The sequence below is a fragment of the Anneissia japonica genome, unplaced genomic scaffold, assembly GCF_011630105.1.
Source record: "Anneissia japonica isolate Jap-2015-1 unplaced genomic scaffold, ASM1163010v1 scaffold287871_len1641731_cov197, whole genome shotgun sequence".
NCBI lineage: Eukaryota > Metazoa > Echinodermata > Crinoidea > Comatulida > Comatulidae > Anneissia > Anneissia japonica.
Genome location: NW_022712275.1, coordinates 1,006,871 through 1,031,053, shown reverse-complemented (window position 1 = coordinate 1,031,053; position 24,183 = coordinate 1,006,871). Strand labels below are relative to the sequence as shown.

Sequence of the window (24,183 nt, the reverse complement as noted above, 5' to 3'; positions counted from 1 at the left end):
TATAGTTTATTGAATGATGTTTGGCGAATACTGGCGTCCATTTGTGTTCCCATGTGATATGTGTGCAGGGAGTTGATAAATGTTTTTTCGTTCGTCGTCAGCTTCTTAACTGGTAGGCTGCTATTTAACGAAGATAGGTCTTTCCGACAGAGCAAACGGCACTTAGGCCTACATGCATGTGCTGCCATTATCGTCGTTACCACTTAATTTAACTATTAGGACTATGCAGCCTTTAAACTTTGAACTTGGTTCATTTCAAAGTAAAACTTGTTCAGTATTTTAAATTGTACAAAAACGGTAGTTCAACCGGGGCCTGGTCTAACGACACAGACGCGTTTGCCGCCCAAAACAATAGAAACCATGGCAAACGCGTTCAACAGCATAAACCGGTTTAGACGCGTCTGGGACATATTCCGACTAGCTTATTAATATTCATGAGGCACGATAATTAGACGATCGCTTTCCCAGACGCGTTTGTAATACATGGTTTTCCCAGACGCGTTTCTGTCGTTGGGGATAATTTGTAGATTGCGCCTAACTTCAATGCTAAATTTCTGATTTTGTGGTAACAGACTCAATTCCAGGAAATAGAAAGATTCTGACAATTCTTTGACAGCAGCAAAAACAACTCATACTAGTACACTCCAGTGGAGATATAGCTTGCAGACCAAAATAAAATTTTCAGAAAAAATTTTAAAAATTAAATATCGTCATGCTGAAAATTAGAGTTTTAAGCATGAAACTGGGTAGAAAAAAGAAATTGACATCAATATTTATAATTAGAAATATGTATTGAAAGAGAAAGTAATATTACACTCACTCAAAACACCTGAACTGTTCTACCCTCAGATAAAATATTGCATAACAGTATTCTGAAAGATAAAAAAGCAAGCTATTTTAATAAAAGTTGAGAATTAAGTAGATATTAAAAAATTATATTCATAGGCAAGGGTAAACTGAGGGTAGAAAAAAATACCTTTACAGTACTTTTCAGCTTTAGTAAAGAGTTAAATTTATAATTTTCATGGACACATTTTTATGTCCAAACTTTCTTAATTAGTTCAGTATTCATGGAATTAGCATACCACACTGCATTCTCCTTCTGTAGCAGTTGTTGAAAATGCCTGGGACGGGTATCATAATCTATGTTCATGTTTCCTTTGGCCTTCACATACCTTTTTCTAATAAGAAAGCTGGTGATAAGGCCTTTTTGGTTGCTTCAACTAGGCTTGAATAGTTTTTCCAGCAATATACAAAATGTGTCTGCCTGTCTAATTTTACTGCTTTAAATGTCTAATGTTTGTTTCATCTAGAGTCAATGTTGATCATCAACTGTTATCTATCTATTTTTTATTTATTTTTATTGTGCCTTGTATCCCTTGGCATAAGATGTGTAAATTCCTGTATTTTATTATTGCTACTGGTAAACATCGTTACGCCAATTATTAGGAGGGTTAGCCACACAAGTACCACTTAAAAATGGCAGAAGGCCAATACCTGCCTCACATCCTCATACAAATAAGCGGAATGCCAAATAACTTTCTCCAAGTATCCGCAGCAAATTATTATGTCAGTTCCCTAAAATCTACTAATACAAATTATTAGATTAGTACAGTTGATACTCAACTAGTAATATTTATTCCAGATCATTGAGATGGCCATTGCTCCCCTATTACCATAGAAATACAAATTACTAGGAGTGCTAATATCCCAACCATTGCCTTTGTCTCATCCTTAGCAAGTAAATGAAATGGCCAATATTCTCCTATTAAAACTATCCCCTGCAAAAGACTAAGATACTTCCATAGAATCTCTCCTATAAATAATAAGGATTGCCAACACTCCCCCAGTATCTCCTCAAAATAATTGTGATGACCATTGGCCTCCTGCAAATGACTGGGAGGCCCACTATCCCCCACAGTAGTATCACCTCCCTCCTCTGTTCTAGATCCAATAAAGGCAATTGTTGATACTCTATTTTCTCAGTTCAGTTGATCACTGTCAGCGTGTAGTTCACATATTAAATAAATAAATACTAGTCAGATGAAATCAAAACAGATGAAGATAAAGAAAATATATCAGATAATATTTTAGAATAAGTCATATTTCCTGAGGAAAGAAGAATGTTGAAATGATAAAATTGTATATATTCAAATTGTATTCATTGATGGCCTTGAAAATTCTCATCAGAAGGAAGATAGATATTATAGTCTAAAATTCTTGTCTACAAACTTTTTTATCAATACTAAAAATCGACAAAAGAAAATTAAAATAGGTTAAATTCACTATGAAAAAATATGATTTATATTCTGCTACACAATATGGACACATTTACAGTATGGTTATAAAGTATATTTTATATTTAAAAATTGTGATCATAAATTTATATTCCAGACACTAAATAAAATATCAGTTATCTAAGTATAGGTTAAAACTGCAAATAAATACTCATTGCACATAGTTGCAGTTAAAAATTATTACAGAATTGTAATCATAACTTAATTAAGTAACATCACTACATTGTTTTATTGCTTACTGGTAATGATGTCAATGTACTTACTTGTGGTTTACTATATGTCCCATAGTTTTAAAGTCTCTACAATTTGCAATAAATCATTGTAATAACTTGCAATTCTGAATTATTGAATGTGCTTTTGGGGTTAATCTTTCAGCATATATTGCTTATGTAAAGGTCAGATATTAATTATTATATCAATTTCTCAGAATATTCTACAATATTTACCAAAACAATTATAAACTGAATATATTAGAAATTTCAAATTTCTGGACAAATTATTCTTTTCTATTATTACTGTATTCTTAGAAAACAATCCATGAATTTGGAATATAAATCAGGTCAATGTATGTGAACTTTCTAAAACAAAATATGTAAATATTGCTGATTGAATTAATGATTTTGTTGAGGATTATCTTTAATGCATACCTCTGTGGTTTTTCATAAGAATGAATAGCCTAAACAGTCAACCATGTGAACACTACCAGTAGTGTTATTCTTATTTCTGATATTAATGAAAAGAGGTAGAATTAATTAAATTTAATGTGGGCTGTGAATTTCATGTCTGAAATTTAATTTAAAAAAAAAAGTATTAGATACATTGATGCTGGCAGAATTCATTAAGAAAAATATTTCAATTAACGCTCTAATTAATATACAAATTACTGAACAATAACCTACAATATAATTATGTTGGCAATTATTAATTAGGTGTATATTGAATATATTAAAACCTAAACAGCAACTTTCACGGAAGGGTCAATGCACAGTTTAGCCATAGATGTGTATAAGAGACAGTATATATATATGTCCATGGCATAAACCTGTGCGTATTTTATGGTTCTCGGCATACTTTGCTGGTCCTCAGTCGGTCCTCTGATGACTGTTTTTAGTCAGGGTCCTCTGGACATAACGTTAACAGGATGTGTGTGTGTGGGTGTTCGTTCTGTGGCTTCGAAGACGAAAGGCATTAACACACACACACACACACATCCTACACCAAGTACAAAATGAAATGAGTCACAATTCCATCCATGGAGGACACAACACCACAAGGCATGCACAATGTATTGAATTTAATGACAATCTGCCCAATGTCAAATTGTCACAGAAAGTGGTGATGGGTTCGTTGCTGATGTAGTACTGTATGTGCCTAGTTCAGGTCTATGGGAATTAGAAAGTAGGATTAATTTAGTTAAAAAAAATATGTCTTTCTTTATTTGTTCCACTTGATAACATATAACATACAAATAAGCAAATCATAACAAACTGAGGTAAACTGAGGTGATGTCAAAGTATTTTGAACCTACAAACCTTGGGATTACATGAACAACTTGCGTACCATCCTCCACTAAAATTAACCAAGACATGCAGTAAGTTCCAACAAGTGAACTTCAAGAAAAGTCCAATGCAAACAGTGTAGCTTGGTTAAACATTCCTTCTGCATACCAATACCGCAAACATTACTGAAATTTCCTCAGAATGTACCCACGATTAGAGTGACCAGTGACTATGAATGTATTAAAGTTTACAATTCATTGACCTTTACATTCATCCTGTGTGTGGCAAGTTCGTACTTGCTGTTGGTGTGGATTTGACATAAAATAAAATAAATTAAATTGTGTTCAAACATTGGTACGATTTGACGAGGTATAATTTTACTTTACAATGTATCACATAGAACTATGGGGCATAGCCATTTCATTTTGCAGATTTGCTACACAAAATATTAAGTCTGTTGATAGGGGCGTGCTTCCTACTACATCACCTCATAGAAACTGACGCAGACAGAAAGTAGACAATAGTTTCGTTGGCCTAACCACGAGGGTATCTATAACTGAATTGTAGCTCACAACTTCCAACTTGTGGATGACAGTGTGAAAGATCATGAGAGTGCAGCAGTTATTTTACGAATATTACGAAGTGAAATGATAAACAGGAAGTCATTGACCCTAAGTGAAAAATTTCATTTTCAATTTCTACTAAAATCAACTTCAAAGCTAGGCCCTAGGCTAAGTTACAATCTACTCTTCACCCCATTCAAGTGGCAGATTCAGATTTGTTTTGCTGGGTTGGCGAGAGAGGCAATTAACTTATTGTCCAAAGTGACATACACACGAGAAGAGTGCGATTCCTTACTGTATGTGGGGGGTCTGGGGGGCTATGCCCTTCGAAATCTCTAAAGTTTTACCCATTTTAATCTGTTATCTAAATGGTTTGACACCATGTTTAGTGATTTTTTTTTGGCTGCTTCTGAAAAGAGGAGTAATAATATGTCGGTCCTATATAGCACTTCATGCCTAAAGCCTTTAACCGCTTCACATATACAGGTTAAAGGTTATTTATTGATATTGCGCAAAATACGAGTCTCTATGCGTAGAACAGGTGAGCAGATGTAATTGGTTGGATCAAACACGTATGGCACACATACTCAGCTACCTGGGTAGAATTCCATAATATTGCAGCTAGTAATCAGCGCAGTTTTGTTTGAACCTAACAGGTACTCACATATTACTCCTGGGTAGAGAGAGGCAAAGGTAAGTAAACTATTTTGCCTGAGGACACAAGCAAAGCGACAAGCAAGACACAAGCAATGCGATCCTGAGATCAGCAGTCCAACGTCTTACGCGTTGCGCCACACGCCACCAAGTGGAGTGCCCCTTTTGGCATCCCTGGAACTGCTACTGCTGTAGGCCTAAAAAAAAGTACCTTTTAATCAATCTATGTACAGTATGAGTATGTGGTATAAAGCAAATATTGACCGAATATTATTGTGCCATGGTTAGGCCTAGATCAATTTGGTGTCATACTGTAGTTTGAACCATGCCCTTCAAAGCAGTCAATATTTGTATTAATATAAAATTGATAACACAGAGCAATGGCGAATAGCTCACGTCTCCATATCTCATTAACTGTAATCCCTATACAGAAGACACTCAATTACTGTTCCATGTTCAAAGAAATCCTACAATTGTCTTTAAAATTCAATTAACATGTTGTTCACTGCCCGAGAAATACTTCGATTCTTTTTTAAATACGCCAAGCCAGGCATAACTTATCTTGTAGGAAATTAAAAAAAAAAAAAAAAGAACACGAAGTGAACAAAAAAAAAACGCAGTATTTTATCTATCAACTTTTTATTATTTTAATATCTAATAAAAATGAAAAATCAAACCATTTGAACACGATAATCAAATTTGATCTTGACATTCTTACTCAGACCATTAATTCTAATTCCCTATATTTAATGGTGACAAAGGTTAGACAGAAAATGAGAATGTCCAAAGTACACTTACCTATATATATATGATTTTCCAGTATTTTTAATAACTATGTGCCAACACTACAAACTCTGTTAACAGACAACCTTTCAGATCATAGGAGTCGCCTTTTTATCTACAACAGAAATAATATTAACAACTAATAATATTATTATTATTAATATATTATTATAATATGAACTCATTATCATGATGGTAGTATTGTACTGTAGGTAGGCATTATATTTGTTATTATATTAAATTTGATGGTTTCTGTTAATGACATCATTAAAAACTATATACAGTATAAATAAACTATATATAAATAAATTAATACTGTATAAGGTAGTCACAGTAAATTACTGGTTTTTGGCAAGTAAACTTTCTACTATATATTGCGTTTCTTATTTATACAATTTTAAAATATATAAATAAATATAAAATATATTTAAAAAAATTAATATTCAGTAATAAAAACAGTAGAACTAATGATAACGATAACATATTTATTATGATAATGGTAACAATCATAATAATTCCTTCACAAGAATATTAGCAATATAACAATTCCTTTTCATAAATTAAAACCAGGAATGATGAATATTTCTACCATTAGAACATCTGAGCTAATCATAAGGGCCCTCAATATAAACACACTGATAATTACTGAAGTGTTGCACAGAATAATAAATGCATTTGGCATTCAAATCTGCCAGGCTGGAGATAGACAACATTATGTATATTGTCTGCTTTAACTATTAATTTAAAGTGAACCTGCTAAGCTTGACGATTTATGTTTACCATACCTTTAATCCCAGTTTTCTGGGTCCTAATTATTATGCAAAGGCCCTGAATATCAGCTGACCTTTCAGGCTACACTGGAAGGGTTTAACCGGTATAAATATGGTTAAAAAAAATATTGTAATTGATGAGTGGTGTCTCTTGCTATGGGTCAGAAAAAGAATTGTCAAAATGTCTAATAATAATGCTATAAAAAAAGGAAAATTTTTTTTGGCATTACATAAAAAAATGTAAAGGAAACTCACCTGTAGCACAGTACTCACAGCATCAACAATAACGGCACAAACAATCTGAAAGTGAATAATAAATTGTATTTATATGGTACTATACATGAAATCAATGTGAATCAACTAAAATAACATGACGGTGAATACAGCTAGGTATTGCAGCAGCATTCGTACCCTGCAGAGGGTTCCTGGTCAATAATGTAGCTTGCTGATTATTAATAACCAATTTAGATACTGTACAGTCATCCCATCAATTATTTTGAGGGGTTTATCATTTATGAATAAGAAATGATATAGTACTAACAAGTCTGACAATATAATGTATTACCGTAATTCACTGTTACTTGGTTATATTAAAAATAATAATGTTGGATTAACAGAAATGATATTCATGATGATACCTGTCAGGAATGATATTACTGATGATCCCCATCAGGAATGATCCCCATCAGGAATGATCCCCACCAGAAATGATATTCCATCACGATCTGCATCAAGAATGATATTCCTAATGTCCATTAGGAATGATATTCCTGATTATCTCCTTCAGGAATGATATTCCTGATGATCCCAATCAGGAATGATATTCCATGATGATCCCCATCAGGAATGACATTGCTGACAATCCCCATTAGGAATGATATTCCTGATAATTCCCTCCAGCAATGTGATTTCCATTAGGAATGGTATTCCTGATGAGCCCCATCAGGAATGACATTCCTGATGATCCCATCAGGAATGATATTCCTGATGATCTCCATCAGGAATCATATATTCCTGATGATCCCCATCAAGAATAATATTCCTAATGATCCCATGAGGAATCTTATGCCTGATGATCTCCATCAGGAATCACACATCCTGGATTATGATTCTCATTAGGAATGATATTCCTAATGATCCCCATTGTGAATGATGCATGATGATCCAGATCAGGAATGATATTCCTGATAATTTTTAAAAGGCATAATTAAGCCTTTGTGCTCCTTACATCGACAACATATTGAGAAGGGCAGTGATTTTGTATAGATAGCAGTTTGAGCAGATTTAGGGAGGGACACATGGGAAGGGATGATTCTCCTATATCTGCCCCTGGATCACTAATACCATTGTCTACTTTATAAAAAAACCAATCCAAAAAACCCAAATTGCTAATATTACTGTATCGATCGTTGACCTTATGATTAGTAATATGACCTTGGAATAAGCAATAATTTTCACAGGTTAGCAAATAAATTCTAAAGATATGTCCAGTTTGTGTTTTAATCCTTTATATTTGTATACTTTATCAATAGATTTCAACACCATTTTAAAATATAATTTATTGTCAAGTTTCAATACATTCTGTTTTATTTTGATAATAGACAAAAAAAATTATGATTAATAAATAATAAATTAATAATAAATTAATAATAATAATAATAGTTTAGCTAAATATAGGCATAATGGCACATTATATTCTGTGTTCTGATGTTGTGAGCCAGTCTACTTAAGGTGAATTGACACATATTTAAAGTAGGCCTACCATAATTTTGATGTTTATTGTTTCATTTAATATTATTTTCTAAAAGGTTCTGGATTATTTAGTATTGATTACTTTATTAGAAATTAAAAATATACTTAATACTCAATAATGTAATAAAATTGTAATTTAAGGTGTCAAAATCATTTATGTTGGTTTCTTTAAAAAACAAAATGGGCAATTCAGTGTGTTAATCAAACTTTTTATATAAAAATAATTTTATTTTATTACTAGGGAGAAGTATCATATACAGGTAGGTATTAAGCAGTGTGAAAATAAAAAATAAAAAACAATAGAATATTTCACAGTTCATCTAAAAAAACTAATTTGTAATAGAAACCAGATTTCACAAGTAGATTGAAATCCCAAAAGGTAAACTTCAATTCCAATATGCAATGAGAATTTGGAGCAAATATGAGCTAAATTTGAGCACCTGACTACTGTAGGCAGGATATTAACTAAAGCTACTTGAATTTCAATACTATATAGACGAAAAGACAGGAAGCAATACAACATCATGCAATGAACCCAAATATGACCTTGACATTAATTTCATGTGTATAGTATTTGAGCATCAGAATTATAAACAGTACTAGTAGAGTACTCACGTACAATAATAATATAAAACAAAGTCAACTTTGTATCAGCAGAAAAAATATTATTACTACAATGATAATTTGATAAATTATAATTACTATTATGGTATTATCTTGCTTTGCAAAACATTTTTGACTAACTTTTACAAAAAAAACTAGAAATAAATCATTATAATCAACTCGTGTTGAATTTCTCAATTAATAAATGCAATTATTGGAACTTACCATTTTTATTATGTTTCATTGTTTTTTAAATATTTGTCATATAAATTATTACCAGCAAAATAATCAAACGTTTTATTAATTTCAATAGGGTTACAAACATTTCAACCACAGCCACCCACTGAGGTTCTGACTCTCACGGCTGAATTTTGGGTTCCAATCCCTTGCGGTGAATTTTGATTGTGCCTTAGTGAGCTGGAAACTGGGGCAGAGTAGGATTTGTGTAGTTACCGATCCAGAAACTAAGCCGGGCTCTGGGGCTGGGGAGTGTTCACTTGGACTTTCAATATCATTTTGGTGTTCAGTTTTCCTTTTAAAAATAATAGTAGGCAGAGCCGTATTAGAAAGGTATAACTATGTAAAATTAAACACTGGTTGACTAAACTATGGTAGTTAGTATACTATAAGCTTTTGCCAACAAGCTACGCTGGCTTCATCAGGTGCAGGTTTTTTAAAAATGTAGTGAATCTGTTTTCCTTCTAAAAATGGCATCATACCCCAGATGCACTAAACTCCGTAACCTATTGAAAGATAGTCCAATCTGTCACTGGTCAGAACATTTATGGTTTTTTCGCACCCAGAAGTGTGAATGTGCTGGGTACTGTATGCTGGAAGGATAGTGATAATAATTAATGTATAATCTTCAGTATTAGTTCCCAGGGAGTGGAGAAGGTTGTACATTCTTCGCAAGCCAAATCATGGATCCAATGACGTTGCAACCATTTATGCTCAGTCTTCGATAAAATTGCATAGAGATGCCATAAAAACCATACACTTCCAAATACATATTTTGTTGTTGGTCGTATTGATACTGTAGTAGGTCTTTTTTTTTTAATGACCCGACAGAAATAACAGATGTTCCATCAACAACACCATCAATCTAATATCTATAATTACTTCTGACAATATGAAATGTTATTTTTTTTCAAATCCTTATTTTGACAGTTGATGGAATTAAAAAAACGCAACATAATGAGATTTGGTTACGATGACACTAACAGTAGGCCTAATGTTAATACAATTAATCACATTTTTCCATAGGATTCAAAATTCTAAAAAAAAACCGATTACTGCATTTTATTTACACTGAATGTCGTGCAAAATGACATAATGTAATGCACGGTCCATACTGCAAACAGGAGAATGACTTAAACTTCTCTGACGAAAGATTATGCAGATTCAAGGGGGTGGGACCAGGTAGGTAGTCCCCCCAACCTAAATTTTCAGAAAAAAAATAGAGAAGGAAAAAATATTATCAAATTGAAGTCTATGAGTGCCATTTTCGACGATCAAGGTGCCATCCATTCAATTTTATACTTTAGCTGCAGCCATGTTGTGGCTGAGGTGGCTTAGACCCTCCATCTTTTTTTATAAGTCCCCTCCTAGACCCCCTCTATTTGAAATTCCTGGATCACCTACTGTCATATGAAGAAAAGGTCAGGAATGTGTTTATATTTTGAGTACCACAAATGATTACATACACGAAGAGATATAAATCAATGTGATTTCCTATCCTTCAAGCATGATGGGATACTTTAGGTCTAAAATTAGCAATGATGTTGATAATGTATGTTAAACTCATGACCACAAAGACAGTGTTGCTGTGTACAGACAAAATCACACGTAGAAGCAGCAATGATGTTGAACCTGTATAATAAACTCATGACCACAAAGAGTTGCATGTGAACAGAGAAAAATCATGCGATTTCCTGTCCTTAAGGCATCATGGGATAGGTAAGTGTCGCACAAAGAGTTGAATATGAAAAGTGAAAATGCGATTTCCTCTCCTTGAAACATGATGAGTATTACTATTCTGCCTTGTGTACTATTGTTGTTAGTTCATTTGATGCAACGAAAGTCAATAAATGTTAATTTGAATTAAAATGAATCAAACTACAGGGCTGTGTTCAGACATTATATCTCCAGGCAACAATGTTACTTTACACTACACATGTATGTTTCAGAGAACAAAGCATTCTTGTTATATCATATCCCCTAAGGTTTTTTTTTTTTACTTATAGTCAGGCTGATGTTAGCATTTTTATGATGAAAAATGCCAATTTAGTATAAATTTATTTCATTTTGAACAGTATATTTTATACTACTTTTAAATACTATATGACTAACTAATCAAGCACCATGCTTACTTAGCACTGTGTCTGCCTAGAGCTCTACGTAAATATTTTCCTAGCTAAGAACGTGTGGTGAAATCTCCTTTTTAAAATAGCAATGTCCTACCCTGTTCCTTTTGAAGGCCTAGCTAGAGTCTACAGTATAATCACAATTCCACTTGGTGGTCTTACAAAGGGCAACTCGCTTTCAACAAAGTTACTCTTATAGACCTGTCATTATCATCTACTTTTTCATAGTTTTGAATCATACTATTACTAAATTATTTTGTACTCAATGGCTTGTAAAAATTCAACTGTTAGATATATTTGATCATTTGATGTTTTATGACTGTAAATCATGTTTATAATATTTTAAAACACAATCGTACGGCAATAAACAAGAAAAAAACCTATTCCGATGGCATTCTGCGTCACAAGAAATAATACGGATCGATATTTGCCCTACCTGACATGTTTAAAGCACTGAATATACAGTAAAGTACTGTATGTTTCCAAACGCTTGCAAAAAAAAAAGATTTAATATGCCCATTGGAATGGCATTTCAGTACTCACTGCTACTTGGGGGTCAGATTCATCACCAGCCATCAAGCGCAAGTGGTCAAGTAGACACCAGGCTAGTTATCTGGAGGTCGTGCGTTCGACTCCCACCCGAATCACAATTTTTTTCACAAGAATATGGGAACATACTGAGCATTCAGTAATACATACAATTCAGGTAGAGCAAACATTGACTGGTTAAAGGTACTGTAAACCTATAAAAATTGACATAAAAAGCTGAACTATACATTAAGTAGGTTGTCGATAGTCAAAATGTAACTATTAAATATTAATTGAAAAATTCCTAACATTGAGTAAATTAAATTTGTTTTTAATAGTCTGAAAATATTTTTGATATGAAGTAAATGATTTATAACTGATGAAAAGAATATTAGACAAGGACTCCGACACATTGTTTACTTAAAAGGCGAGAAATGTTTATTCCTTGTTTTGCGAACTTATTTTTTTAAAGATCATCAAAGGGCAGCAAAAAAATAAATAAAAAATAAAATTTTGTTTTCGTATTTAGCAAATAGTTTTGCCGAAAACATCCAGACCTGGAGGAGAAAAACATTTTTTTTATTGGTGAATGTAAACAGTGTAGTAATGGGATGGTTAAATGCTTTAAATTAGGAAGAAATATACGTATTATTTTTGCACATTTTTTTTGGGCAAAAATTTAATTTAATTTTTAATCTAAATCATCATTATTGGTGGGCAGTGGGTTTGCTAAATAAGGTATAAAAAAGTGTTGCCTAGCAATGACTGAAAGCAAACAACAGACTTCTTTAAAAAAAAAAAAAATCAATATATAAGGTACTGGACAACAACAAAAAAAGAGAATGTTAGCAATCAGTTGGCTTACAAGAAATTAAATGTCTTCACGACATGTTTTACGAGATTACATCAAAGTTAATATGATCAACACTGCAATACAGGCCAGGTCAAGTAAGTTGATCATGGATGAAAGGTGTCCCTATAATCTGACATTTTGCATATGTTGGACTCAATCTTCTGGCCTAGCAATACAGTAGTATCCAAAAACTGTTTTTAGGAAGATTATTGGAAGTAAGTTGCCTTGGTTACTGTAAGTCAATGACCGATTGGTCAGCCTCTGCTTCATTTCTAATGTCTTTCAAGGGTCTCTTGTAACATGGTTTCTTTAGTTCATGAAAAAATGATTCCCTTTAGCAACTTCCACGACAGGGCTACGTTACTACAATATCGCGGGAAGTCTAACGGCAGCCGCAATACAGGGGTTACGCAGAGTTCCATCTAAGGCCTAGTAATATTACTGTAGTATTTCCGTTACGGTGCAATCGGAAGTGTGTCTGAAATGAAAGCGGGTCACATTCCTACAATATTACTCCTTAACACTTATTCAGCAATTTTCTAGAAACATTAAACAATAAAGCACGCCCTCAGTATGTGATGACTAAAAAGACTAACCGAGGAAGGTTAAAGCTGGGGAAACAAACTGCAATGTTAAAAAAAAAGACAATTTAGACTGATGACATCATATTTTCACAGAAACAATTTATTAGGAAGTTAGGTGGGTGGGGAATCAAGACAAATCTTCATTATAAATCAGAATTTTTTCTTTACAGGAAATATAACGATTTAATTTACATATTCATCACCTTGAACATATGGCCAATTAGAGATGTATTTTTAGTTCCAAGACCTTTCTGCCCTAAAATTAGAAACGCTGCAAGACTACAGTACAAATATCAGTGTTGATTTAAATTTTGAAATACCGATAGCAAATTTCTCAAATTTGATTAAAATTTAATTATCTTTATTTTTATTTCATTTATTGTTGCATTATTTATTTATGATTCTGAACTTGTCCACTGCTTCTTTTGATTTGTTTACTTGTTCTGTGCTTGGGTTAGGCAATTATCTTTGACTACCTGTGGGATGTGAGGTGCCTAAGTATGTGCGGTGCAGCACTTCGCATCTGCAAAGAAAGACGTTTTATAAATGACCTGATTGGACTGGATTGTAATTTATTCAAAAATAGGAACACTGTCAATAAATTATCCAAATGTAGAATATGGAATAAAAAAAAATACACATGGTACATACAAATGCCTACTTTTTAAATTCTTGAAAATTTGACAAAAATCTGAAGAATGGGATATTTCATGAAAATTCAGGAGACTCCAAATCCAATCAGAAGAGTTTGGACGACTGTTTATGTGAACAGTAAGACCCAACCCCCACCTCGACCACCTTTAACAACAACATGAAGAAAAAAATTAAGCTTACCTAGAGCACTGCTGTTTGCTGATATTTTACAAATCAACAATCAATGTACAGGGGGTGAAGTGTACGAGTGGACCAACTTAAGACATGTCGAAGTGACAATAATAGCGTAGGACAGACAAGGATGGAGATCCTCATGTTTGGACAAGCCATCACATAAGTAGGATGAATAATAATCACAATAGAAATGAAACACAATTATCATGACATCGTAGCCATGATTCATCAAATAGGATTACATGGTATGTTTAGTGCCTGGCTCTATTAATTATGTTATATTCTATATCACTGTCCCATTGTTTCTAGCTTGGCCAATTAATGGATAAATATGAATTTAATTTTTATTTTTTTATTTGGTATTCATATAGCACCTTTAATCCATTACAAAATGCAAAGTACAAGAAAAAAAGCAATTATGCTCCATTAAATAAAATATATCACTTTTGTCAGAATCTAAAAAAAAAAAAATCATACAGTTAAAAATGGCAGTGTAGATATTCAGAAAATTCCAGCAACTCCCTCCTGAAACAAGTATGAAACCTACAGATATGACCCAGGATTGGTCACAGATCAATTTCATCTAAAATATACTATAGAAATTTATAAAATATTTTAGTAGGCCCAAGTGAGTGATAGGTCTGATTTACTGTATACGCAATTGTGAGATTGTCAGTTCAAAACCGATCCTGGACACACTGTTGTGCAAGACACTTTATCTACATCAGTCTCTCTTCACCCAGGAAAATAAATGGGTACCTGGTGGGAGAATAATCCAACTTGACATTGGCAGTGCTGTATAACATGCATGACTTGGAATTCTGTCTAAGGAGCAGGGGAGGTTGCATGTTGTGTACGATTGATTCCGTATCCAACGAACCGAGAAAAAAGCGCAATGAGCAGTTTTTCTGAAATAAATATCAGCACTCTAAATCATATAAAATAATGAATAATTCAGATGAAATTCCTATAGAAAATGACAATTTATCCAATAATGAGTAATATTATACCGTAAGGCCTTGGATAGAAGCCTGGTATTCATCTTTTTTTTTTTTTTTTTGTAAATAGCTTCTTTTGAGGCTATTTCGCAAACTAAACTAAAGAAGACGTTTCAATTCGAGATGGGATTCTTCTTGAGATTAAGCCCATTGGGCTTCTATTGGAGGGTTTACGGTATTACAAATGAGCCTGACAGCGTTCCATACAATAAGCCACTTCATAGTTTGAACTGTGGAGGGTTTACGGTATTACAAATGAGTCTGACAGCGTTCCATACAATAAGCCACTTTACAGTTTGAACTGCGCATGCCTATACTGAAGGTCACTCAACACGAGCACACATTTAACACACACAGCATTATCTAAGTGGGTACAACCTATGAAATCGTCTGAATTTTTAGAAAGGTATATTTAATACGAAGGCCTGTTCTTAAGATAAATATTAGTCGTAATACAAGGATTCTTCAAATTTTCAGACAATCCTGAAGGCTGTGCAACTACGAGGCATAGCCTATGGTAGGCCTATGTTGTGTGGGTTAGTCTTAGATGTTTCTTTATGTCAACTGACCTTCCGGGCAAGCAAAGTTCAAACTACAACAAAGTGGATTATGAAACATCTTTGGGCGGAGCTGCGATCAAAATACCTGACAAATAAACAGCAGCGAAGCACTATTGAAATGAAGCAGGACTATAGTGATTAAATATATAATATTGTTAATAACTAGGCCTAGGCCCCCTAGGCCTAGCAGCAGGCTAGCATAGGCAGCAATGCATGATGTAGCTGCCTAGCCTAGCTAGGCCTATCAATATCTCTGAGTAATAACAGCAAGAAGCTAGAATGGCTCGGCCTCTAACTAAAACATTTTTTAATTTTAACATATTGTTACAGTATAATTCATAATACTTTAACCCTGAACAGACAATGCCTGATTGCAGGCAACTTATGGACTTAGATGATTGGTTTCAAAAATGCGAATAAAGACACAATTTCATATTGAAAACTTACTATTTTCCTTTTAATTCTCCACACGGGTGCAGTCGAATTTGACCTCTGGAGTGGAGTGTGTGTCAACAACAAAACTCAAGGCGATCGAAGATCTAAAATCGGAAATGAGCCCAATCGCCATTTCCGAGATCACGTCTCAGTGAATAAAATTAAAACAAATATTGTTTAAAGACTTTTGCTGAATAAAAATAATTTATATTAATATAAATTATATTTTTAAATTTGATTTTTAAAAGAATTGATTTTAATAACTGAAAAGGAAATGTAGATCTAGGCCCTAATGCGCAAATTAAATTCAGGGTCACGCTACATGACCCATACAATTTTACAACGCAGAAAGAAGCAGACGACTTCGGAAGTAGAGCAGAAGACGCTTAAGTCAATTTTAGATCAATTAAAATGTCTTCAAACAAGAGAAAACAGAACAAACCACAACGATCTTTGGAACAGTGTGAACTAGATGGTAGGTTGTACAAACTGGAGTATATTTTTTTAAGAATTTCGTGTTTAAAATGATGAAAATATATGCAATATTACTTCAAAACTAAGTTCTTTTTTGCTTGGCTGGCTGGCTGGGCTGGGGGATGGAGATTTTGCCTATCTGTTCTGTCAGTTTATTTATTGTGGAATAAATTGGCCTAAAAGTTTGGGCACAGAATACAAAGTATATGCATTGTGCAGGGCCTACTTATCAGTCTGGTCAAATGTAGGTCCTGGGTATAATAGTCTGATTATAGACTATGCTATGTAAAATATTTTTTTATGACTTGCATTTGGGCTTGCATCAAATAATGGATTGAATCAGGACAGGAACTTACTGATAATGCTATTAAAGAAAAGTTTCTATTGCTAATTCATTTAAAAGTGTTTACAATCCTCTGACAATAGAGAATCCAGGTTGTAAACAACTTGCTGAGGTACCACAATCGACACGGAGATCCAGAAGGATAGTGAGTAAAATGATGTCAAGAAGTCCTTCACCACCGGCATCAACAAAACTCAAAAAGAAACAACAAAGTCCAAAGAAACCAAATACAAAGGTAAATTTTGTCACAGTTAAAGATTCATTAATGTTTCAGTCATATTCAATAATGTCTCTTTTTCATGATTTGATTGACTGAATCTTGTAAATGATTGCAAAAACGGTGCTTGCAAATAGGCAACGCATCTCACATGATATTTTTCGTTCAGCACCTCTCTTGAATACTAAAGCCATGTGGTGCTTTAAAAAAAAAAATTTCTATTTTGAATAAACATTGCGGCACTTAATTGAGCGCGCTAAACATGCTTTTTTTTTTGTACACTTGTTTAGTGAACCCGCCTCCAGCCAATATTAATGATTCCAATAAAAATAAAGCTTTATTCTGGCCGATTAGCGCACACGCTGCCACAAAAGAATTGCAATTTAAGATAACAAGAAAAGTTTTTCTTTATTTTTATTACACCTGCTGCTACTTTGAAATCTCCAAAAATAAGATATGTATATTTCTTTTTAATCACATAAATTTAAAGCATTTAACCATCCCATTATTACACTGTTTACATTCACCAATCAAATTTTATTTTTATTTTCTCCTCCATCTGGATGTTTTTGGCAAAACTATTTGCTAAATAAGAAAACTAAATATTATTTTAATATTTTTTTCCTCCCTCCTCTGACAATCTTTAAAAACTTAAGTTCGCGAAACAAGTTATAAAAAAAGTCTTGCCTAAGCACAGCTCTCAAATAGCCTGCAGCGCTTATGAGGAATATATTTTTATTTCGACGGCACTTAATCGAGAGCATATCCTGTCATCGGGACGCTATTAAATAATTGATTTCTGATGGATTTAATTACATTAGCTTTTCAAAAAATCAGACAGGCCCATGAACAACTCATTCACTGTAATAAGTGTTCCTCTCTTAAATAAAATTGCAGTGAATCCTTTCCAAAAATATATAAGCTCCACTGGCATTATTTGGTCATGGTACAGTATATGTTATTAACTTTTGTTTTATTATTATTTTGTAGAAGAAGCTATCACAGCCTCAGTCCAGTTCCAAGTCCAAGAAAGGTAAGCAGACAGATGATAGTGTGCTGAACGTGGACGTCTTAAGACGAATGCCAGTGACAGAACTCGTTGACAAGTTTGCTGCTCACTCTACGAAGCAGATCCCTAAAGACAAACAAAGCACAATAGTGCAGCATGTGTACAGCTGCCAGATGATGCCCCATAATTGCAGGGAAGTGTTCTGTGGCTCCGCCTCTGACACCATGCAGGAGATACGGCGCCATCTTCTCAGACACATTGGAGAACTTCTTACATTGACCAATTTAGGTGAGCCGTGGCAGCAAAATTCAATTAAGTAATCTATAGTCAATTCTATTTTTTATTTGGTCATCAGATGCCATCATCAGTTGTCATCATTATTACAGTATTCAAATATTTATTTATTAGAGCTATTGTTTTCAGTACTATTGTTTATTTTAGTGTATTATGAACCTTGGAATAAGGATAAGACTGGATTTTCTCTTGTCCTTGTTTATACGGCATACCTCTTGTAAATTTTCACCTTAATTTCTTTGACATTAGATCCTGACTCAAAAAAAGCTAAAAGTAATGTCAATATTACAACAGTGAAAAGGCAACCTTTGCAAGATGGTACGGGTAAATTCTTTTTTTCTCATTCATCAGCTAGTACCATAAATGACTCAATAAATGCTACAGCATTGAATGCTTTAGGGCATCGCTTATTTGAGAGAGGCACTTACACAAATGAATTACTTATTACGAATTATTGAATTGTTACTGTGAATGGTAACATGTGTAGTATAGGCCTACTGTATCTGACTTGATAAATTGTCAGTATTTTAATTTGAGAAATTGGTCATTTAATGGTGTTCCAATGATAGGAAATGTCAAAATTTGTTATTGTGTTTCAGCTTCTAAAATATCTCCAAAAAAGTTTCTCACTACACCAGAAGAAACAGAAATGGAAGAGCAACAAGACATCACAAAACAGGAGAGGAGGAGTCAAAGAATTTTAGCCAAGGTGTTGAATCGTGACGGTAAACCACAAGACAATGAAAAAAACAAGTTTACAATTATCCACTCTGATGAAGGTGTGAATGAACTTGTGCTTCTTCCTAAAGGAAAATTAATAAATCTTTCAAGTATATCAGACACAGGTGATGATCCTGAAGAATCAATAACTGCTCCCAGTGAAAAGACAAGGAATGTTGTTAGTACACCATTGAATAACATTGTAGACTTACCAAAGGAGGAAGTGAAACCAGGAAGACAATCAAGGTCATTACAAAGGAACATTTCTTCAGAGGTTATAATGGAAAGTGTTGCTGCCATTGACAACTATATAAGTGGAGAGATTGATGCTGACCAGATCGGCGCAGAGATTGTGGTACAGACATGCATGCAAGCTGCAGATGAACTGATTGCCGCAATGGAGACTGTTCCATTTAGTCCTCCACACATCGACCATCTTTATGCTCTTTTACCATGCAAACCTCTACCCATATCTTTACATACAGATTCTTCTGGTGTTCCGATCCCAGAACCAGAGCAGTCCAACCATGAAGGTCCTGAATTTTCACAGGAGGAAGTGGTAGAAGAATGCCCTCAAGTGGATGAGGTTCCAGTTAAACCTTCTACAGCTGATATAGAGAGTGTTGAGATTGTGACGGATTTTGATATGGATAGTGTTTGTCAGGATATTGATACTTCACGAGGTAAAAAAAAAAGAAAACAGGATCCACAGTTAGCTGTCATCAATTATGAACTATTCCAGCATTTAACACCCGACGAGAGAAGAATAAGAGTAAGTAGTCATGAGCGCCAGTTTAAATTTCTTGTACATTTAGAGGCTGAATAAACAGCAGGGACCCCAAGATAGGAAAAGCCATTTCAAGGAGATATGGTTTAATTACCTTTGAATTCATGACACATCTATATACCTATACCAGAAATAAACCCATATAACCACATTTTTGAAAACTTTTTTCTGACAATTGATGTATTCCATTGGGATTTATCCGTTGAGTATGTAAGCCACATTATGTACAATCTCAACAAAGTATTTCAAACATTAAGTACAAACTCAACGAAGTTATTTAACCAACCAAATATGTAAAGTACTTAACAGATTTTTGGTTGAGCACAAAAATTCCCATTCGAATGCGACAATTGTAGTGAATATGAAACCAAATTAACATTATCAAGTTGAATATGAAATAACAAGTATTTGGTAATTTAGTACTTGTGAGACAAATGTTTTCAGCCTAATTAGTTTTAATTTTCTATAAATAAAAAAAAATAATAATGATATTATTTACTTCTATAGAAACAAGCTTTGGAGCTGCTTTATCAGTCTCGCAAAAGAAGTCGGATTAAAAAAGGTGAATTATTGGAGTGCCAGATATGTGGTAAGATGCTGACTGCCTTTGGAACGCTACGTGCCCACTACAGGAGCCATGCTGGTGAGTTAATTTACATTCTCTAACCGTCTGTTCAAGCCACTTTCATCCTTCTGCATTTTTGACCTCCATCCTTAATTGATGCAATGTTCTAAACACAGAAGATATTTTTTGTATAGTGCATTTATTTGGCAGATTATCAATAAGTGTTTTTTCTGTTTTAATTTAATTTTTTTTTTTCAGGTATCAAACCGTATTCTTGCAAAGTATGCTCAGCAACATTCACCCGCCTGCATAGCCTTAAATATCACATGATGATTCACAATGATCAAAGTCGGTTCACCTGTGAGCATTGCGGGAGAGAATTCAGACACGCGAGTCATTTCAGGGAACACTTACGACGACACACAGGTGAGGAACCCTTTGGTTGCACAGAATGTTCTGCTCGTTTTAAAACCAGGAACACGTATAAGCGACATCTGTATGCAAAGCACGGGAAAGTTTTACGGACTGATGGAATTCACTTGGCAAGAGTTCACCAGACAATGGGTAACAATAAAGTAGCTCCAGATACAATATATCAACAAGATACAGTAGTTCATGACACAGCCTTTCAAAACCCACAGACACAAGAATTTGTTGTTCCGTCCACGAGTGATTTTACCACTTTTGCTCAACAAATCGTCAAAGATGAGCAAGAAATTGTTTCGCCGAGTCAAGATGATACAGAGGACATTGCCTCATGTTTAGCATCGCTTAGTGAGATTACAAACCCACTGAGGGACATGGAGGGCAATATTAGGATTCTACTTATCAATTAATATTAATTAATACATGGTCTCATAGTTTCAAATGCACATCGATGGTCGATGTGGCTAACAGCTTAATTTTGCAATATTTCAGTTGTTGAGCTTTCAGTACATTGTTAACAAATACTGCGACCAATCTTCAAATACTTGCTTATTCAACAACAGGTACTAACTATCTTAATTAACATAATTCATTGAAACAAACTTTTAGTAGCATTAAGTATTTCTTGAAGGTTTGCATATCAAATAATAAAATAATAAACTTTAGGTGTGTGTAAGAATATTGTTTTTGGGATAAAAACTATATTCTTACACATGGTGTACCGAAAGTTAAATTATTTTATTATTAACTAGCTAAATATTTATAAATTAAATTAAATATTCGTAACATTTTATAAAATGCAGATGAAGTACACCTGAAGTTTTTATTGTGTGCATGTGCCTTGAAACTATGCGACAGCTTTTTAATATCAATACACAACAATAAACCAAAGATTACAAAACTGTTATTAAAAACAAAACAGATTTGAATGGTTAGTATTCTTTAGTTTTCGGCATTATGTGATATTACACACTCTAACCAGAACCATATTGTCCATAGCTCTTCTGAATGCCTATGATACAGTACACGAGTAAATCTACAGTAACTATTAATTTATATATTATTTATATTGTTTCACTGCATATTGAGCATAATTTACACAGGTAAAACAATAAACAATTTTAGCTGTTTCACAAGTATAAGTCTTCCCCTGTTTTTAAGACCACAGCTTCCCCAATTTTTGAATAATTTACAATCAAAATACTCCATCCTGATAATTTATTTACATTTATAATGATGTTTACATTTATCCTGAGAACTAAACAATGTCAGCGCAACAGTAAAAGAACAATGTAATTACAAGATGGAACTACTGTATATGGTGCTTTTTTTGAAAGCTTATTACGAGGCTAAGGGAGTTGTTATTAGTTTATACCTATTCATAAGACCTTTCTGGGATATGCTGATATGGTGGCATCAAAATTTGACAGTCAACAGCGTATGTAGGTGAGAACGGGCTCAAGTTTGGGAATAATTATGAGGTCTAAAGGCCAACTCGGACAGCGTCATACGACACAATGCAATTCATCATCAGGGACAGTCGTGAGAAATATTAAACATGTTTAATATTCTACGATGCGACTGCCCCGATACAAACCATCACGTCTGAATTTAACTTGCTTGTGACCTTAGGCAAGACATTTTATCTACGTTTGTCTCTCTCTACCCAGGAGTATAAATGGGTACCAACATATGCTGAGAAGATAAAACAGACTGCTGTGCATGAGGAGTGGTGAACCCCCACAGCCTTGCACAGTCTGGCCCAGCTGCCAAGGAAAGAGAGATGGGCACTCCTGCCTGTGAGCCCAGAGCTTCAGGTTTCAACCTTTACATTTTTTACCTTTGGCCCTTCGCCTAAAAATTAAAATTAAATTACAGTCCTGGTTGAAACTGAAATATTTAAAATAGAGTATAATTATTAAAACATAATTGGGCTTTGTGTGAAATGTAGCTTAATTGAAAATGTTCCAAAAATTGACTGTAAACCCAAGCATCCCAGATCACTGAGCTCCAGGGGCGGATTGCTATGCAGTGTGTAAGTGTCTTATTGGGACAATGATTTGAATGTTCTATCCGTTCTGAATCCAAAAGCAAACTCTTGTGTGTTTAATGCATGATATAAAACACATTTGTAGAACAATCTACTTATCATTTGTTCAGGTCATTATAATCATAGTTTATATTATTAATATTTTGTGTACAGTATATCATTTAAATGCTGCTTTGGCAGAACTTTTATAATTATTGTGGAAAGATATTAAATGAATGTTGATATTTATATTGGTAATGTACATCTTTATTAATCACTTAATTCATCAATTAAGTTGTATTTATATTAACAATGAATATCACCAAACCAGAGCACAATAATGACCACCAGGAATCAGTTACTGCATTCTACAACATTTATTTAAACCAACTGCCATAATCAAATTGTCAAGCCTATCCAAAATATGATACCACCATCTCAACATCACTTTACCATACTTGAAAGTAATGAAATGTGGGGCTATTATACTATAGAATATACAGAGAACATTTATTTCCCTGTTTGTATCATTAAAATAGACATACCCAGGAAAAAGAGTACAGTATTTATTTTCATAAATTACTTATTTCCAATGTTATTTTTTTTTCAATAGAGATAAATTTCTCTGACAAAATAACATCTTAGCTTTGAGTTCATACATCATATATTTTGACATGAATACAACTTACAATACTATGCATAGCATATAGGAAACCCACACAAATTATCTGATTAGGCAATCTCTTCAGTAAAACATGTCTTAATGATGCTGTGCCCTAAAAATACTGTATTCCAAGAAGTACTAGAGGATTTGAATACATTAATATCAGTAAAAGCTTGACACAAACATTCCAAGCTAAACATATTGTTAAATGGAAATTATTGCACATAAAATATTAAGGCATACAATTAAATCTACACTAAAGATCAAAGGTCAACTATACTGATAGATTACCATGGAATAATTAATTTAAAATAAAAAAAAAATACCAGGAGAAATAAATGTTGGAAACATGATTATGTACAGTCAATGATAGATGTACAGTCAATGTATACCGCAGCCATTAGGATTAGACACCAAAAAATAAGGGCACCTACTATACTACACAAATTAGGTTTATAAAATATAAGGGAAAAAATAATTAAACTATAGTTTTCTTCTTTTTTTCTCTGTCTCTCTGTTCACATATTAATATACCTAAAGAATACTATATAATAAATCATACTACTTTTACTCTGGTTTTCTGAC

At 33.6% G+C, this 24,183-nt stretch overlaps 2 protein-coding genes across 13 annotated transcripts in view; one reads left to right on the top strand and one right to left on the bottom strand.

Moving 5' to 3' along the window:
• The window catches only part of LOC117107758 (EH domain-binding protein 1-like), an 84,246-nt gene extending 68,055 nt beyond the window's left edge, over positions 1-16,191 (bottom strand). For 8 of the 10 annotated variants that reach the window (XM_033249515.1, XM_033249518.1, XM_033249522.1 and 5 more), the window contains exons 1-4: positions 16,083-16,191; positions 6,822-6,866; positions 5,812-5,911; positions 821-872 (exon numbers count right to left, since the gene is read on the bottom strand). The gene's annotated coding sequence lies outside the window, so the exon portion shown is untranslated. Of the gene's footprint in view, positions 1-820; positions 873-3,829; positions 3,929-5,811; positions 5,912-6,821; positions 6,867-16,082 lie in introns of those variants that run through there. The other 2 variants (XM_033249516.1, XM_033249517.1) reach the window with 2 other exon arrangements.
• Positions 16,192-16,387: 196 nt separating this feature from the next.
• LOC117107760 (zinc finger and BTB domain-containing protein 11-like) lies at positions 16,388-23,568 on the top strand. 3 transcript variants are annotated; one of them, XM_033249527.1, is made up of 7 exons: positions 16,388-16,545; positions 16,971-17,122; positions 18,095-18,401; positions 18,657-18,725; positions 19,007-19,899; positions 20,422-20,557; positions 20,738-23,568. In XM_033249527.1, exons 1-7 carry the CDS (start codon positions 16,482-16,484, stop codon positions 21,313-21,315), a joined length of 2,199 nt encoding a protein of 732 aa, XP_033105418.1. In that variant the 5' UTR covers positions 16,388-16,481; the 3' UTR covers positions 21,316-23,568. The 3 variants fall into 3 exon arrangements, with proteins under 3 accessions (XP_033105418.1, XP_033105416.1, XP_033105419.1); XM_033249525.1 differs by having other exon boundaries at positions 18,657-18,731; XM_033249528.1 differs by lacking the exon at positions 16,388-16,545 and having other exon boundaries at positions 16,998-17,127; positions 18,088-18,401; positions 18,657-18,731.
• The last annotated feature ends 615 nt before the right edge of the window (positions 23,569-24,183 follow it).

Coding starts and splice junctions, on each gene's coding strand:
- LOC117107760 (XM_033249525.1), top strand. CDS start 16,482: ATGTCTTCAAACAAGAGAAAACAGAACAAACCACAACGATCTTTGGAA. Junction 18,402..18,656: donor TCTTACATTGACCAATTTAG/GTGAGCCGTGGC, acceptor CTTTGACATTAG/ATCCTGACTCAAAAAAAGCT. Junction 19,900..20,421: donor CCGACGAGAGAAGAATAAGA/GTAAGTAGTCAT, acceptor TTACTTCTATAG/AAACAAGCTTTGGAGCTGCT.